Source organism: Sinocyclocheilus rhinocerous, unplaced genomic scaffold, assembly GCF_001515625.1.
Source record: "Sinocyclocheilus rhinocerous isolate Xijiao unplaced genomic scaffold, SAMN03320098_v1.1 scaffold3636, whole genome shotgun sequence".
Taxonomy (NCBI): domain Eukaryota; kingdom Metazoa; phylum Chordata; class Actinopteri; order Cypriniformes; family Cyprinidae; genus Sinocyclocheilus; species Sinocyclocheilus rhinocerous.
The window spans coordinates 184,286-203,270 of record NW_015634515.1 but is presented as its reverse complement, the minus strand read 5'-3'; the positions used below and the strand labels follow the sequence as shown (position 1 = coordinate 203,270).

Sequence of the window (18,985 nt, the reverse complement as noted above, 5' to 3'; positions counted from 1 at the left end):
ATTTTTAATAACTTTTAATACTTTTATTTAATAGTAAATAGGAACATAATTTCAGGGGCAAAAGGGGGCTTCACAGTTATTCCGAAAACCAGTGATGTATTTGCCCTCAAGTTAATCTGGTGTTGCTAAGATCATTGTGTGGGGACAAAAATCACAAATGTGATCTAACATCTCAATTGTTTCTACTAAACATGAGATTAAATGGAGGTTAAGTATTTGTAGTTTTCTAAAACTTAGTGGGGATTAACTCCATTAAACCTCTTGAGCTGTGAAAGAGGAACTTGTGAGCAATAAAAAATGTTTCTAAAAATGTGCATGTTTATGATTAAGGTAAAGTTGATTTCCCTCACTTAGACAGAGTCTTCCCATTGTCGACTTTACTAAACAACTCTTAAGCATTTTTCAGATTGTGCAGAATCTATTTACAGTGCATATATCTGATATCTTCTGCCTCAGACTTGTCTTGTAGCATTCAAATATTGTGAACTTTTCACCCTATGTGCTGTCAAAATCAGAAAAGTTGTCATAAAAAGTGTTCCCTGTAAATTATTCATCGCTTTGAATGTATCACATTTGAACTCAAGCACCGCAAATGCATTCATGGTTTTTTTTCTGTCATTTTCCATCATGCAACAAAAATGGTAGCAGTGTCATCTCGGCTCTTAGTCTTACCTCATCACGGATGTTCCATATGCATATCGACAATGAAAGGTTGTATATGATTATTATTCAGTTGGGTCTGTAAAGAAGTCTATACAGATGGCGCATGCTATAAAATATGTCCGTTACGCTCCTCATCAAGGCGATGTTTATGGCAGGCGGCTTGCAAAGCAGAAAGCAGGCATAATGAAAGTATTAAGCTTATGCATTCAAACATGAGCAAACTTTAAACTCTGAACAAAGAGAAGTCGTCGTATTTCACCTGTAAACTCACTAGGCATTAAAGGAATAGTTCACCTAAAAATAGACGTTCTTGTGATGTAGGACTTTCTTTATTCTGTGGAACATAAGGAGAGTTTAAGCAAAGTTCTAGTCGCTCATTTCACAGTAGTTACAATGAATGGGACTGGGTTCAATGTTCAAAGTCATATATTCAAAGACGCACAATGACTTAATTTGAGAAAACATCCTTATTCACTGATATTCTTACCTTTCAGTGAGCTATTAACAGTAGCAACCTGATTATTTATTCAATGAATTTCAATGGAGGCTGAATCAGTTGAATTAAAGAATCAAATCAGACCGATTTATGAACAAATCATTCAGATTGTTTCTGTGAACTCGATTCATTGAAGAAGACTCCAAATGAACAATTCATAAAGTGGAGAACACTGCTTCTCTCATGAACTCTTATGAACATGACTCATGAAGTTGAAATTTTGAGTAAAATCTACTTTAGTCATTTAGTGTATACAGTACTTGTAATTTAGTACCTAAGTCATATTGACTACTTTTTTTGATACTTTATGGTGCTTTTACATTCTGTCTTGAAGCTTGAAAGCCTCAGCCTCCATTTATTGTAATTGCATGGAAAAGTCTTTCTCCTTTTGTGTTCCACAATAAAGAAAGAAGTTCACATGGGTTGATGGCGTCACTGATGGCAAAACTTTCTTTTTTAGTTAAATTGTTACTTTATTAATGGAAGAATTGAGGACTATATGCAGAGAATTTCATGCTTTGAGGCTTGTTTAATCACTCTGTTTCTCTCTCTCTCTCTCTATCTTTCCTTTTCCTCTTCATCCCTGTTCCTCCATCTCTCTTCTCCATTTTATGCTCTCAGAGGCGGCAACGAAAAACAAAGTGAAAGGTGAGTTATCTTCTTTGTCTTTGCAGCTGGATGATTAATGTTCAACACAACTCCCAATAAACAATGTGCCGTTCGGCCTCCTCTTATCTCCCATAGATGCATTTACATAGCCTCTGCCTGTGAGAAAGCAAACCTGGAACCTTTGATAAATTGGCCCTAGGAATACCCATTATGAGCCGAATCCGCTCTACATGCTTCCTGGGTTTACAGCAAACTTGTGCTACACGGTTAGGAGAAAGATGTAGTTGTTGGATTTTGCACAGGTTATGGTCACCACTGCGGATGCATTGTACAGCTCGGGTGGAAGCGTTTTGTCATGGGTATGTGGGACAGGGTTAAATTCTCTAAACAGATGGCCAGTTTTGCATGTGGTATTTCAGCCTATAATCCTGCGTCTTATTCACAAACCACCCACAATCCGGTTTAACCAGGTGCTAAATGCACCGTAATAATGCTGCAGTGTATTTAAATTAAGTTATTGTAATTTCATTCAGTGCAAACACGCCTCCTTTCAATAAATGCCTGTGAATTATGCTTATTATAGAAAGCACCTTATTCACAAAACTCAGTGCTGTTTGCCTAAAGCAATTAACGTTGTGCTATTACTACCCACAGAAAGTAGGCAGCAAAATGGAATTTCATTTAAAAGAGAGTTTGCATACATTTTCTATTGATCATGGCAGCAGTTATTCATCCAATGATGGAGAAGAGCATATATCCAACTGTGAAGGTCAAATGCACTTTTTTAAAAGACCGATTCGGTTGTCTAGATCGCTATACAGGTTTGGTAAAGTTTTCCAGATTGAGGTAGTCCGCTGTATCATCCACAGCCTAGCATCTAAAATTGCACTAAGCTTTAATTTCATGGTACGCTTGAGATGATACCTGATTTTCATAATTTGATTAGTGAATTGGGCACTAAAACAAGGCAATTAAGTCTTTGAAGCATTAAAAGAACTTTGTAGCATTCATAATCTTTAAAAATCTAAAACAAAACTCATTTTCGTAATCTGATTAGTGAATTGGGCACTAAAACAAGACAATTAAGTCTCTGTAGCATGAAAAGAACTTTGTAGCATTCATAATCTTTAAAAACTAAAACATTTACATGAAGTTCATAGCAAATTAGAGTTGATGTCAATATCAGACTATGTCTAGACAAATTGAGGCCCAGACCTACAGTAAGTAACTCATATATTCGAATCCAATGCATGGACCGGTAACAAAAAGCAATTGCAGTTACATTTAACTTTTTATCAAGTTGGTGCTAAAGCAATGCATAGGCAGAATACTACTATAGAGTTCCCACAGATGAGTCTCTAAAGATTACTCTAACTCTCAGATACTCAGGTTTAATGTTTAAGGTAAATCAGGATTACCTGAATTACCTGTAGAGAGTGAAGCTGCAACATGCACGATTTGCTGGTAGGCAAAGACTGAGTTGCGATAGTCTTGCAATGAAATGACACTGGTCTAAATGAGGAGCTGAGTTTAGAGGGAGTCGAGGAAAGGCAATATTTTCCTTGAAATGGAATGGCACGAGGCCCAGGCAGTTGTCGTAGTCTACAAAGGACAGCTGGTGATCTAGGATGACAGCGCCTTGACCTTCAGCTGAGATTTGAGACCGTGAGAGGTTGGATGAGGGAACTCATCAGGGAAGTCTTAGCTTGGAGGTAGAGGAGCTCAGGGTTGTGGGTGAACGTCCAGTTTGATATGTCAGAGTGGCATACAGAGATCCTTGGCATTTTGAGATTGTTGTCAGCATAGCAGTGGCAAAAGAAGCACCTGGATGACTGCTCGGGTGTAAAGTGGGATTCACACTGACACTGATTTGCTGCGACAAGGCAACCAGAAGTCATTCATTTTTGGTGAGATTTGGCAATTTGAGGCGACATGGGAGATTGAGACTGTTGGTGATGCGAATTCAACTGTATGCAATTACAGAGTGATGCGATGGCTATCGATGGTTATGTTGACCAAGGAACATCTACTAGCAATGGTTTTACAAATGCATTGTTATTTATTAATATTGCCATAACCTTTTCACATTAACAAGCACTAAATTACTGAATTAGCACGTGGCAAGGTTTTTTAAAGACTTTGTTATAGTACCTACAAAATACCTACAGTGACTAAATAGCTATATAGCTATTGGTTAACATTATTTTTGTACCTGTTTGGCTCATATCAATGCATTTAACTTAGGTCGGGGTGCTCAGTCCTGCTCCTGGAGGGTCTCCTTCCTGCAGAGTTTAGTGCGCATGTGTGCAGCAGCGCTCGTTCACTCGCGTAAGCTCCTGACACTCCTGACAGCAAAATGGACATGCATGAATTTCTAACATTTCCAGATGAAGAATATAACTGTGACATGTCCGTTATGCACTGGGGAAAACACAACATCTCAAATGCATTAAACAGCACCAACACCTTGTTGAATCTATGCCACGAAGAATTAAGGCAGTTTTGAAGGCAAAAGGGGGTCCAACCCGGTACTAGCAAGGTGTACCTAATAAAGTGGCCAGTGAGTGTATATTTGCTGTTTGCCATGGTGGATCGATTTGATCCATGATCGACATTAAGGGCTGCTTAGGAACAAGCGTGCACTGAACCTGGATCAAATTAGTGAGATTGCGTGAACTTAATTTGTCGTTTATGGAACCGCTTTAGTCCCGATTGATTTGTTAGGTTATTTCAAGTCAGGTTTTGGACTTTAATCCCTGATTTTCTTACCGTCTTTTATGAAACAGCTCCCTGAAGTCCTTGATTAGCTGGTTCAGGTGTGTTTAATTAGGGTTGGATCTAAACTCTGCAGGTGATGGATGGCCAACGTAGTATGAATGAAATTTGGACATACTACATCCGCCGTGTTGTTACTGTCACATGACCTGCCTGCCATTCATAAATCCTCTCCCATGGCCTCATGGGATTGTAAAGTGTCTATCAAATGTGCACTTCAGAATCCGGTCGGAAAAAGTAGGTCAACCACTTTTCGCATACTATTTTTTGAATACTATGAATTCGGGGTAACACTTTATTTTAAGGTTCACTTATTAACTAGTTGCTTATTATTATTAATATGCATGCATATTAAAAGCATATTGGCTGTTTATTAGTACTTATAAAGCACATATAAATGCTTTATTCTGCATGACCATGTTCTAGATCTCTTAACCCGACCCAATATCTAAACTTAACAACTCAGTTACTAACTATTAATAAGCGACAAATTAGGACTTTATTGAGGGAAAACCCTTAGTTAATAGTGAATATGTGTTCCTTATTCTAAAGTGTTACCGAATTCATACATACTACATGCCTCATATTGTTTTTTTTTAAATATAGTAGGGAAGTATGCATTTTTTTCGTCCGAAATCACATACTAAGTGACACACCACATCTAGAGTATTAGGTGCTACATTTGGTGAAGAACTTACTTACTTATACCGACCGTTAAACAAGTATGTGATATAGCATGCATATGTGGAGTATGAATGAAATCCAGACTTGACGTTAGTTGCATCGCTTTATTACTAGTCACAACTCCTCTCCTGTGGCCTCATGGGATAGTAAAGTGTCCATTGAATGCACTCTCCAGAATCTTGGCGGAAGTAGTACAGTAAGTCATCTGGGTACTTTTCGCCTACAGTTTTTTTGAGTACTACAAATTCTTACACTTTTGCCATACTGTTCTTCGCATAGGGAAGTAGGCATGTTAGGACTTAGCATGATAGTTTTTAATAATCCTGAATCCCTTGATTTTCTAGTGGGCCTATAGAAGTGGGGCTGAACACCCCTGCTTTAGGAGAAAGATTGTACACCCTTGTTCTAGGTGATGTAAACCAACGAGAGAAGTTATATTACAAATGGAGCAAATATGTTGTTTACAGATTACAAAGACCTTTCTTATGTCAAGTAACATGCACTGATGAATCATGCACAATAAGAGCATGAAAATAAATAGGGCCATTTTGGTTTTATGTTGACTTCAAAAAGGGACATATGAGATTGAGCTGCGGTTTTTTATGTCAGACGTTTGGTTTTCTTGCATATTTCAAATGATCCAGGTAAAGGAGCTGTAGGTTTAACCCCAATAGCGCCTGACTGTCTTTGCAATATCATACTGCTGAAGGGTTTTAAACTTTTCCATTAGCGTTCCGAGCTATTCTCTGCTCTAGATGTATTTTGGTGTGTCACTCTTTCTCTGTAAGGGAAGAGAAAAGCACTTTAAGGCTTTTAAACCTAGAGAGGGGAAATCCATTTTCTGTTCTCCTGTCTGTTCCCTCGCACCCCATGGCGATAATTTAGTGGGAAGGATAGCACATGGCCCTACCATTAAAAGGGGCGTGTATGTGTGTGTGTGTGTGTGTGTGTGTGTGTGTTTGTGCGGATGGGCTACGTCACACTTCTATTGTTGCTCAGCAGTAATTGCAGCAGGATTCGTCCAGCCAGCCAGTTTCAGGCTATTTGTGCATGAGCAAACAGAATTCTGAGCAGTTCCTGGTTATTCTTTAGCCGCTACCTCCTGATGCAGTCAACACTAACTCACCTTCTCTCTGCCACGCTTAGCTATGAATAGAAAGAGCAATATAGCACTCAAAATGGCGACAATGGAAACATTCTACTCGCTCTTTCTCAGGACACAAGTTAGATGCTGCTAGATATTAATGAATGGCATCTGCTAATGTGGTAGCACAGTCGCTGTGTAACAATACGTTAACATTTAAAAACATACTTCTATTTCTTTCCATTCCATTAATTTTTAATAGTATTTCCATACAATGGCTATTCATACTGATGTATGGATATTCACATTCACAGTAAACATGGACAAAGCATCCAAAAAAGCAACCAACTTTGAGAGTTCAGCCATTTATTTTGGTGAAATACACTTTCCCTTTAAATTTGCAGCTGTTGATTTTTAGTAAACCAGTTATCTATTTCACACTGGAATAATCGCAATGCATCAGGCTTTTGTGGCTTGCTTTAGGAACTGCAGTTTTTCAGTCACATGGAAAATTGTGCACATAACATCCTGTCTATCCTACATTATTATGGCGAAGCAACACAAGTGATAAAATGTATGTCAGAGCAGAGAAAACATGATTGCTTTATCATTTTGAACATGTGGGTCCTGTTTCTAAACATGTAAAGATTTATGCCTATTTTTGACAAATTCAGTAACAGGGATTGATTCACTCTACAGTAATCATAGGCAACAGTAATCCAGTCTCCGCTCTTATGATAATTACCTATGGATTTTCTAAATTGAATTTCAAAAGGCTATCGTAATGAGAAAGATGGCAAACAGAAGGACACCATGAGATTATATGTGAAGAGTATTTTTTTCATAATTGTGTTCTAGTATCCAACGCTTTGAAGTGCCTTCATGTGAGTTCATACCAAGAATCCATTATATTTATGTAAGACACACATGAATATCCCATGGGACATAATGTACTTAGATATAAATAGCCTTGAGGTTGTAGAATGTTATAGTGGTCCTCAAACTGTGGAATATGGAGTGCCATCATCATATAAAATATGGGTCCAAAATGTATGGATATTTTGGTGACATTAAATAATTAAGGTACTATGTTGGGTCACCGCATCATATCTGAAGAACTTCTACCTCCTCTCTATCTATCAGCTTTTAAGCTCCATTGAAGTCAGGATAAGTGTCATTCTGCATTGTTCAGACCTCTTCCTGAGTTGTTAATGAACATGAGGCTGCTTTGTAGGAAGCAAAAGGCACAGCGAGGTTTTAATGAGCCCCTAATGCATCTGTCTTCCTCTAGAAAAGCTGGAGACTTGAAACCGGAGCGTCCCCAGAGAAACCGGCAGCTCAGCGTTCGCTCTGCATGTGCTTTCCAATTTAACTAAGAATTTGCCGTTGTACGTGAAAGGGTGGCCTGAAAAATTACACCAGCTCTTCCTCTCCAAGGATATGACTAGACCCTTCGATCCCATTGTAGACCGCCACAACAAAAGGGCCTCCAGTCCTAATTAAATATATTCATCTTCAGCCCACACTATAAGACTTACTCCCCAAACATCTTAGCAAGTAGGCCATGGTTACTTTCGTGGTCAGCCAATTAATTAAAGTATGTGATGTAGCTGTATGTTCAGTGATTAAAAATTAGGTTGTCAACTTGGTCGTCTATGTCCCTGTAGTTTCTATGTTCTCTTTTTCTTCCTCAGCGGACATTCGGACTCTGAATGCCAAAAGTATCGGTATTTCCGTACCAAATTGATACAAAAAAAATTACAAAAATGTAATGATACCCAAGAGTGCAACAGATAAAATGCAAAAGGGCGGAAACAGAAATTACTATTTTTATGCTCATATTTACGTCTTATAAAGCCTAAAAATAACCTAAAACACAATTTAAAAAATAAATTAGAGATTCATTAGAGCGTGCCAACCTTCATCCCTCATATTTCTCAACATGCTCCACTTTATTTTTTAGTTATTAAATTCTTATTACATCTGTATAGATGAAGCTGACCAAAAACACACATTTTCTCTAATTTCTGTAGTGTTTTCTGCAGAACCAAATTCAGCAACATCATTAAATTGAGCCCTCTACTGTGTTAATGAGCGACAGGCATTGAGTCAAGATATAAATGCATATGAACAAAAGATACTTTTGTACTTTTTTGTATTTTTCCCCCACCTTGTTGCACTTGTGGTGTTCCCAGTTAAAAATGACTGGACTACAAAAAAAAAAAAAAAAGAGTATAATTGTTATTTGGTAATAATATTAATATATTATTACCAAATATTGTATTTTTTTTTTTTGGAATTGACTGATCATATAGGCCTCATTGATCTGAGTTTATGCACCTCATTTTGGGAGAACATTGACAAAATTATCCACAAATAATGCATTTTTCACTCAAAAACTGAGCTGCATAAGTTCTGATCAATGAGACCTATAATCAATCAGTCCTAAAAAGAAATACAAAACCTATGCTAATTCAAAGAAAACAAGTTTGCAAAAAGTTTGAATCTAAGATTTGGTGATAATATAGTATAATGAGAGTTTTACACGCAGTTTTTTAAAGACAAAGAACACCAAATTAGGTAAAGGATTTTCAGCACAGCACAGGTAAAAATTTGACTTTTGTTAGCTCTATATGCATTTAACCTCCTGAGACCCTGTGACCTCATATGAGGACATTATATTTTGGTGTATTTCTCTGAGACTATACATGCCACAGTTTTAAGTCTAGATGTCCTGTACAGAGCACATTCAGGGCTTTTCAGAGATACTAAATGTTTGGATGTTTCACTATGACCACTCCCTCTGCTTGGTCTTCAAATATGTCTGATATTAATTTAGTGACACTCTTATGGAAATATGATATTCTGTTATAACATAGTTGAGAATCATCTTTATACAAAGTTTGGTAAAAAAAAATAATAATAATTAAAACGTGACCTTTTTGTGCATCATCCCTATGTGCTGCATATGTTGCATACTCTTTTTGCACTCCCGGCTGCAGGATCCAAATTGAGAATTGTAACATCACTCATCAAAAATGGTATCGGGACATCCGTGGTTTGGACATGAAACGCAGACCTTCTTGATTCTCATATTCTCAGAAATCCCATTTCTGGTTCACCTAACGTAATTTTTAAGTGAAAGGTATCGGGACATCCGTGGTTTGGACATGAAACGCAGACCTTCTTGATTCTCATATTCTCAGAAATCCCATTTCTGGTTCACCTAACATAATTTTTAAGTGAAAAATATAGCCAGGTATTAAAAAAAACAAAACAAGAAAGTTTCTGTCGAAAACATGTGCATGCTAGTATTGCAATATGAAGTAGAAAGTGTAGCAATTGCAAGACGAGATGTTATGTAATTTCATCACATTGCAACTTCTCAACCAATAATTTGGGATGTTTTTGGTGCATTTAGACCATTTGATCATGTCTTGCATGTGTGTGTGTGTGCAGGTGCACGTGTATTAATACCAAAATGAAGCCTTGCATGAAAGCTAATTCATCCTCACTCTCATTACCTCAGCATGGGGGCTCTTTCACAAGTAATGAATTTTAATTTTCCCGTGCCCAGCAAAGGTTGACAGACATACCAATCACACAGCATTCAAAATGATATTACCTCTCGCATTAGTTCTCATTTAATCTTCTGCCAGCTTAAAGCCACAGACTCACTGTGAAAAGAGAACTGATCAGATAAGCATGCTTTTCATTCCAAAGGCACTAATCATAAGTGCACGCAGGAAAAAATTTATAAAAACAACAGCTGGTTGGCCGACTTGTTTTTCAGTGGTTGTCTTTTGATCTGGGAGAAATATGTGCTAGAAATACATTGATGGATCTGTCTTAGACCCCTGCTGTGACCCTATATATTGTACAGTAATATTAAAGATCTTACTAGTCTGGAGACAATACCAGTGCTTTCTGTTGCCATAAATATTTCAATACAATTCTAATTTTTAACAGTTCCCAACAGGAGGATCATTTTAGTATAGGCCTGTATAGGCCTCAATCGTGAAACACAAACAGAAAGAATTTCTCTCTAAATTCATGTAAAGAATTATTTTACAAACAATTTACACACATTCATTTTGAGATTATGCTGAGGGCAAATGGATACATGAGGAGGATCATTTTAGTTTAGGCCTGTATAGGCCTCAGTCGTGAAACACAAACAGAAAGAATTTCTCTCTAAATTCATGTAAAGAATTATTTTTATAAACAATTGACACACATTCATGCTGAGGACAAATGGATACTTTAAAGTACAAATTTAAACATTTCTCAACAAATTTATTTATTTATTTATTTTATTTTATTTATTTTTTTTACACATCGTTTTTTGTAAAATGTAACATAAAAAAAACTTTGTTAATAATCTATTTAAATGGATATAATTTAACATCATATTTATACTATACGTGAATAATACTGTAGGTCTCATTTGTGTCTATTGTTTTAATGTCTCCTAAGAGACAGAGTTAAAAGATTTTGGAAAGTTTTTCAAGACATACTTTGAAAGCTGATTTGGCAAAGCCTAGTCTGAAACGTCTGAGAAGTTCGAAAAGTTTTACAAAGCCTTGAAGTTTGAAGGTTATGAAGCATTAAGCATTTATAGAGCGTCTTTGAGATTCAAAAGACGAGTCATCTGTATTTGTGGTCCATTTTTACAGCAGAGAAAGACCGTAAATTATAAAAATGTCTGCTAAAAGTTGTCAACCTGTAGCTGAGCACAAGTTATTTTGAGTTCAACCGGTTAAAAAAGAAGATGTTTAATACATGAGAACAAGCTGAAGGACTTTGCCAAGTTTGGTGGACATGGGGTTGAAAGTTCCAGTGGTTTTCAACCGGGACATTAGGAAACTTCCAAGTGGAGGATTGTGCCAAGAGGATTCAAAATCCTTAAAATTTGTTATATTTATTTTAATTTTCTCTTGAACTCTTGGGTCTTTGGGTCAAAAGCATTGAGAAACACTATGGTATGGCAAAGTAAATGTAAGAAAGTTGGTCTTGGGTTGATGAAAACCTTTAAAATTGGCTAAAAATTTACTCACCCTCATTAGTTTGTTTCTTCATCAAAACAGATTTGGAGAAATTTAGCTTTACATCTCTTGCTCACCAATGGACCCTCTCCAGTGAATGGGTGCCGTCAGAATGAGAGTCCAAACAGCTGATGAAACATCACAATAAGTAATCCGCAAGTAATGCACACGACTCCATCAGTCCATCAGTTTACATCTTGTGAAAATCTGAGTGTTTGCAAGAAACAAATCTATCATGAAGTCATTTTAACTATTTATAGCTTATAAACTGTTGCTTATGGCCGAAATAGGGACTCCATAATCCATATATAGCTTCCTCTTGCATGACCTGAGGGTGAGTAAATGTTCATTTTTAGGTGCACTATTCCTTTAACCCAAGTTTTGTATAGTTTACTTTGTCAGTCTCACATAATAAGACAAGACTGAGACGTCTCATGAGCTATGAAAATGCAAGCTCTGAGCCGTACAGTTTTCCTCTGGGTTACTGAGAATCACAAAGCAGCTGCCGCAGAGAGATTCGCCCTGAGCTGTCGTTGAATCCTGTTGTGCAACATTTCTACAAATGCTACTGCTGGTTATAATGCTGAAGACTAAGGCAGACACATTACTCCAGATAGGGGGTGTTATCGCTGTGTAATGAATTGAGATGGTTGTTCCTCTGGCTGCTATGTGGTTATTTGTTAGCTTTTTTGATGGTGCCCAAAGCATACAATGTATTCTACAGTGGCTTGCTTGGCTGCTTTCTGGTCATTCATCAACGAGTGATTTCCATTATGTGGTGCACTCAGCTGAAACAGAAAAAAAGCTTTTCTGGATGTGTGTTTCATTCATTCATTCATTCATTGCTGCCTCCTGCTAAACCTACAGTAAGCACAAGTGTTTATGAGATATGTCGACTTGAGTCTTCAAGTTGATTTAATAAGAACAGTGTTGGGAAAAACTGTTGCTACAAGCAGTCAATCTAGTCTGTTTGAACAGCTAGCAAAAAGTACCTAACTACATTAAAGCAATATATATTTGGCACAAAAAACAATGTGGATATCAGTTATTTAACTGAACAGATAATTGACAGTAAATGCAGCTCTTTCAAAAAAAAAGTACACTTTAGCATACTTTATAATACTTTAAAAATATACTTAATGTACTGTTTTAGGACACTTAATTACATGTTAGTTTCAATTATATATATATGTGTGTGTGTATGTGTGTGTGTGTGTGTGTGTGTATATTATTTCATTAATATTACATTGAATGTTTTTAATACTTTTAAAGGGATAGTTCACCCAAAAATGAAAATTATGTCATTAATTACTCACCCTCATGTTTTTACAAACCCGTAAGACTTCCGTTCATCTTCGGAACACAAATTAAGATATGTTTGATGGAATCTGAGAGCTCTCTGACCCTACCATAGACAGCAAGGGTCCTTACACGATCAAGGTCCTGAAATGTAGCAAGGACATCGGTAAAATAATCCATGTGACATCAGGGGTTCAACCGTAATTTTACGAAGCTACGAGAACACTTTTTGAACGCAAAAAAACCCCCAAAAAGACTTTATTCAACAATTTGTCTCCGCCGCATTACCCTAGCGCCATTTTGGAGAGTATCCACTGAACGTAAATTGCGTATGCTGTTTTGTGTCAGCTGTGCCACGCGGATACGCTGTTTACGTCGTTTATGCTTTGATTTGAACAAAAACAACGTATCCGCATGGCGCAGCTGACACAAAACAGCATACGCAATTTACGTTCTTACAGTCTTACGGGTTTGGATCAACGTGAGGGTGAGTAATTAATGACAAAATAATTTTTGGGTGAACTATCCCTTTAAGGTAACACTACAAGTGTATATTCCCTACAATTAAACACACTTCTTTTTTCACAAGGGACTAGACAAACACTCCAGGGGGAAAAAATGAGACATCAGTTTCTGTGTAGAGATTACAATGAATCAATGAATTGTATTTTGAACCCAGTCATTTACACCATCCAAATGTTTTGAAAATGTATTTAATAGCATCGCTACTTGTCGAAAATGGTGTATCTATTATGAGCAGAATCAAGATTGTGGCCCAACTTAGTTGATAAATGACTATTTTTTAGTCGCTTAACAGCTTTTATATAATGGTGCATTTTTTTTTTTTGTTTTTTTTTTCTCATTTGATTTCAGGTCAGCTTACTGCATTTACAGGCCACAACTACACAAAAGGCCCTTTAGGCAGTATTTAACTGATGCTGAAGCTCTGCCCTGTTGTAATAAAGGGCCAAATGGAGCAAATAGCTGATCTGGGATCTGTTTTAAGTGGTTTGGACTAAAAAGTTAAACGTAAGCTGCTGACCCATCGTCCACCTGTACCAGCACAGCAGCGTCTGCTCTCACAGGGACAAGTGTTTAACAGCCCGTGCACAAACGGCTTTCTTTATTTTAATGGCATAAGAGCAACAATAAAAACAGTTCAAGGAGATCTAAGATTAAAGCCATCAAGGTAATAGTGAAAAATACAGCAAGTATTTAGATATTTTTCTGAATGCAGAGACTGTCATGTTTTCTTTTTTTATTAATAATGTAGTTATTTGTTTATTGATTGGATGGCATTTAAATCAAATGGAAAGACATTTACATTCACGCATTTGGCAAGCATTTTTATCCAAAAGTGACATACATTGCATTCAAGGCATTTTCTGGGAATCAAACATGGCTAGCACCATGCTCTATAGTTTGAGCTATATGAATAATAACACTTGAGATTTATGGACTTTTATAAGTACTTTTAAAGTTCTTTCTCAACTATTGTACAGTTGGATAAAACGCAGTTTCTGTGTGGAATGTAGTTCAGTTAGGGTAAGTGTATTACATCAGCAGCCTGTCTCAAAATAACACTTTTTGTGTATATTATGAAATATGGGATTTAGGAAAAGGCTGTTTTGAAATGTAATTACAAAAGATTTGAACTAGGGTAAAGAACATGGTGTTATATCGGGTTAAAGTGCTTATTTGAACTTTCTTCCCTTTCCGAAAGATCTCTAATTTTGAAAGCATTGAAATGATGGATTTCGTAAATGTGAATAAGAAATTCAAAAAATAAAGGTGAAATGTTGTGTATGCACCTATAGGGCCCTATTTTAACGATCTAAGCGCAAGGTCTAAAGTGCAAGGCGCAGGTGCACTTAGGGCATGTCCGAATCCACTTTTGCTAGTTTTACGACGGAAAAAACGGTCGGCGTGCCCGGCGCATAGTCTAAAAGTGTTGTCCCTATTCTCTTAATGAGTAATGGGTGTGTTTTGGGCATAACGAGCAATAAACCAATCAGAGTCTCATCCCCTTCCCTTTAAGAGCCAGTTGCGCTCGCGCCATGGCGGATTCGCAATTTACATGGCGGAATTTGCAAGAGCAAAGACTGAACGCATCTCCAGAGAGGAAATGAGCTGCTTGTGCACGAGGTAGCCTAATTAACCTATCGGTAAGCCCCTCCCCTCGAACGCAGATGAGCCAATGGCAGTCGACTAACAGTTGCACGGGGAGCAGAACTCGGACATCTGTAGGTTTCAGCGCCATAGAGAAACATGGGAAGATCTGAAGCTCGCATCGTTTTTGAGGGTTTTACGATGTGCCTGGGGTACTTGTATCGAGGTATCCTGAGAGGATAGGCAATGGAATTTATTTTATTCTATTTCCTAAACCCAAACAAAACAGAGCAAAATGTCCCAAAACATTCACCCCCAATCCAAATGAAGACAATAACATTCATTTTCTGGTTGTCATACTCTCATTAAGTTACGATTTTCATCTGCTCAAGCAGAACGTTAATGTCATCGTGTGCTTTAGCAAGGTATCTCTGGTATCTCTAACGTTAAAGTTAGTGAGTCCATACAAACCTAAATAGCGGACTGTTCTCGCGTCTTGTACAGTATAGGGCAAAAACACATAAACGAAGGTCTAAATTTGACTGTCTCTTCATATTAAACTGGTTAAATGTAAATTAATTTAATCGTACCCTGCGATACATGAACAGTGTTTATCCGGTATGTTGTTATCTGCAATCGTGACGAACATAACATGAGGCTTCTCCCGCTTGCATTGTGATCTGTAAACCCTCGCTTCCAAATTAATACCCACAATATTTGTTTTAAAATATTTTAGATATCCCTCCTTGGCATATTTAAGTCCCACTTGAATGGTGGTCCTTCTGTGTCTAAAATGTATCAAAAAGATATAGGGACAAGGTTTTCGAACTAACAGCTGTCATTGTAAGACAGTTAGCAACACAGTTTGTTTGTCTGAGTTCGCAACAGTAACTAAAGGGGGGTGGGGCTTACCGATAGGTCAATTCTGATACATGTAATGACTATCCATTATGACATGTAGGCATTTTAAATTTATGTAGCCTACATAATAATAATATTTTACATTGTAATCCTTTAATTTTTAATATTTGTCATGTTTGTGTGCTCCGCGTCCCTGTGTGTGTAATAAGCAGAGTGTACGTGTGTACTAACGCGCTCTTTAAATAAGAAAAAAATACTGCGCCATTGACTTTAGACCAGGTTTTAGTTGGTCAATGGCGCAGTCTATTTCATTTGCCTCAAAATAGCAACGCGCCAACAATGCGCCTGAACACACCTAATTTTCAGACTAGCACGCCCATGAGCGCAAAAATGGGCACAAATGCATTTGCTATTTAAACAACGTGGCGCAGACGTGAAAATGATAACTGCTTTGGGCTGAAACTAGCAAAAAACACTTGCGTCGCGCCTGGCGCCACATTGCGCCGGGTGTATGATAGGGCCCATAATCTCACTAAAGTTTTAGCCACATCAGCGAAATTAATGCGAAATTTCACAGATAAGAAAAGTCTATTGTCAATAGCGATGTATGAAACCAAGCAGCTATCAGTTGGTTAAGTGTAGCGAATCTGCATAACCAATGTGAACCTGTGACGAAATCTGCATGGGGAAATCTTTTGCCATCTTCAAATTTGTAAAATTCCGAAACGATTTGCGAAATTCCAATTCGTGTGGATTCCCAATGCTATCTCACGACCAATTTGTATTAGAGGTCTGCAAGCCCGTCGGGTCCCACTGAGTCCATTCGGGCCAGGCTCTGGCCTTTTTTTTTATTTTTATTTTTTTTACAGATCGGGCTCGGCCGGACTCGGGCTCATTTAGCTTCTCTCCTTTTATTGTGCCCATATACGCGCAGAGCACACATAGGCTACTGTATTAAATATTGTTGTATAAAATTTCCAGTAGGATTTTCATCGGTCAGGCGTGGATCTATTCTGAATGGTTGATAATTTTTGACAAAGTTTAATCCAGGAGCAAAGAGTAATCTACTTTAAAAGCACGGAGAGATCGCGATTGCCACAGTCTGAGTGCGCACAAACAATATCGGAGTGAGAGGACAGGCAGTTCATTAGTATAAGTTAGGCCTATGTGAGACCTCGCATGCGGCTTTTCCCGGTTCAGATATCAGGGCTGTTATTGGTCCGTTTACGATCGGATATCTTTATAGGCTACTGAAGTGCCGTTAAAGGTTTGAATATCAATTAAAATTGTAGGCGTACTCAGTAACGAACTATGATTTACAAGTAACAAAGTAGATTATTTTGCTTAATTTGTACTTTACTGCCTTTAAGTGCCTTTAAGGCATTTTTTTATTAAAATATCCAAAAACCACTAGAACAGTGTTATATATTTTGCTGACTTGTGTACTTACATTATCCCAAATGTTTCGAAGAATGTTTAAATCCAGAGAAATAAGCAATTTTAACTAGTGACACAGAGCGTGTCCATAGTGTCATTGTGTCGCCTGCCAATGACGTCATAACCCCTCGATTGTATCTAGTATGATAAAACAGCACTGCTTTTTTTCCCCACATGCGCACGACCGGAAGGAGCGGAAGCGGTCGACTGTGGCATAATAAAAGCTCCGCTGCTTTCGAGCCGTGTGTCACGCTCGTTCAGCAGCCTTGTTTCGCTTCGACAGCTTTCCGTCTCACCCTGCTTCATTCTACTACGTTAATAAATCATTAGCTCATCCATGAACATAATTTCTGCCCGAGTCTCGTCGGATTGCATCGGCTGTGGGGATGAAGACGACAACTCCCATGACTCCACACTCAGTCACGGCGTCATCAAACTATGCCTTTACCGCTTTGTTTATTTTGAATACGCGCCCTCCATCGGCGAAAATTACATATTGTGCCTTCAAGTACAAGTAAAAGTACAGCTTTAAAATACGCGCCCTCCATCGGCGAAAATTACATATTGTGCCTTTAAGTACAAGTAAAAGTACAGCTTTAAAAATATACTCAAAAAAGTACAAGTACCCGAAAAAAACGACTTAATTACAGTAACGTGAGTAGTTGTAATTTGTTACTTCCACCACTGCGTATTTTAAGTTGTTTCCAATGCAAGTGATCGCACCGGCGCCTCCATGTCTTGCAAAGCGCGCTTTAGCTCCTCTCCGCACAAACACTTGGATGTACGGCTAACAGCGCACATTTATATAGGTTAAACATTTAAACTAGCATTGTGATATGCTTGAACTGTTTAACATCTATAGATTTTATTTTAGGCAGTTCGTGATGATTTGAGAAGGCTAAACTGATCAAACATAGGCTATGATAAGCTTACTATCTGCCGCTGGCTGCTTCGTCGTTATTTTAAAAAAAACTAAAACTTAAATTTTTTGAACGAATGAACAAAAAAATGGTCCAAACGTTTTTCTAAATTTAAAACTTAATACAAAAACTAAACGAAATATAATCACTTTGCCATTACATACCAACCTATTTTAATAGCTGAAACAGTAGTAAGCTGTTTTGGGAGAAGGGAAAAAAAAGATGGGCTCGGGCCAAGAATTCTGATGAGCTGTTGGACAAGGGCCGGGCTAGGGTCTGAGCATCTCGGGCTAGGGCCTATATTTGAGGCCTGTGCAGGGCTCTAATTTGTATGTATTTTACGAGGTGGCTAATTCGTATGAATTTGTATGACCTCACTTGTATGATTTCTGTGAGGGGTAGGTTTAGGGGCGGGGTCAGGCGTGGTCCTTCATATAAATTCCTACGAATTAGCCACCTCATAAAATACATACAATTTCTCGCAAATTGTACGAATTTGTACTAATTAGCTACCTTTTAAAATGTGTACGGTTTGCTTGTGAGATCGGGTTGGGATTCACATTGAAATTATTGAATTTCCCACCACAGCGAAAAGTTGTTGAACAACCATAAAAACGGCACCTGTGGAATTGCAAAAATGTACTGTTTTTTTCTTAACACTCCCCCTGCTGCCATTGGATGGAAAAACAATTACTACTGTTCTGACCTTTCTCTTGATTTGTTTCTTCTTCCTTTTAGTCTAATCGCTTGATTTGTCAGCCAGCATCACTATTTAACATTCACACTCCATGTCAGTTTCTAGCACACCTCACACCTCATGTGTTCATGTTGTTCTGGAATAATGAAGGAGGCAGTCGACGCCGCGGTCAGTACAACACTTCCATAGCATGTGGGCCTTGAATGAGACAGATCCCAATGTCACCTTCAGGAGAACGCAGCAGTGCCTGGCGCTTTTGGGAAGCCCACACGGTGATCCCCTACTGCCACGAGATGAAGCATTAGC

The 18,985-nt window shown here is 37.9% G+C and overlaps 1 protein-coding gene across 1 annotated transcript in view; it reads left to right on the top strand.

Moving 5' to 3' along the window:
* Positions 1-1,769: 1,769 nt before the first annotated feature.
* Positions 1,770-18,985, top strand: part of LOC107745876 (cell adhesion molecule 2-like) — an 84,362-nt gene continuing 67,146 nt past the window's right edge. The window contains exon 1 of the mRNA XM_016559903.1: positions 1,770-1,807. Within this exon, the coding sequence (XP_016415389.1) occupies positions 1,771-1,807 (37 nt within the window). The 5' untranslated portion in view covers position 1,770. The remainder of the gene's footprint in view (positions 1,808-18,985) is intronic.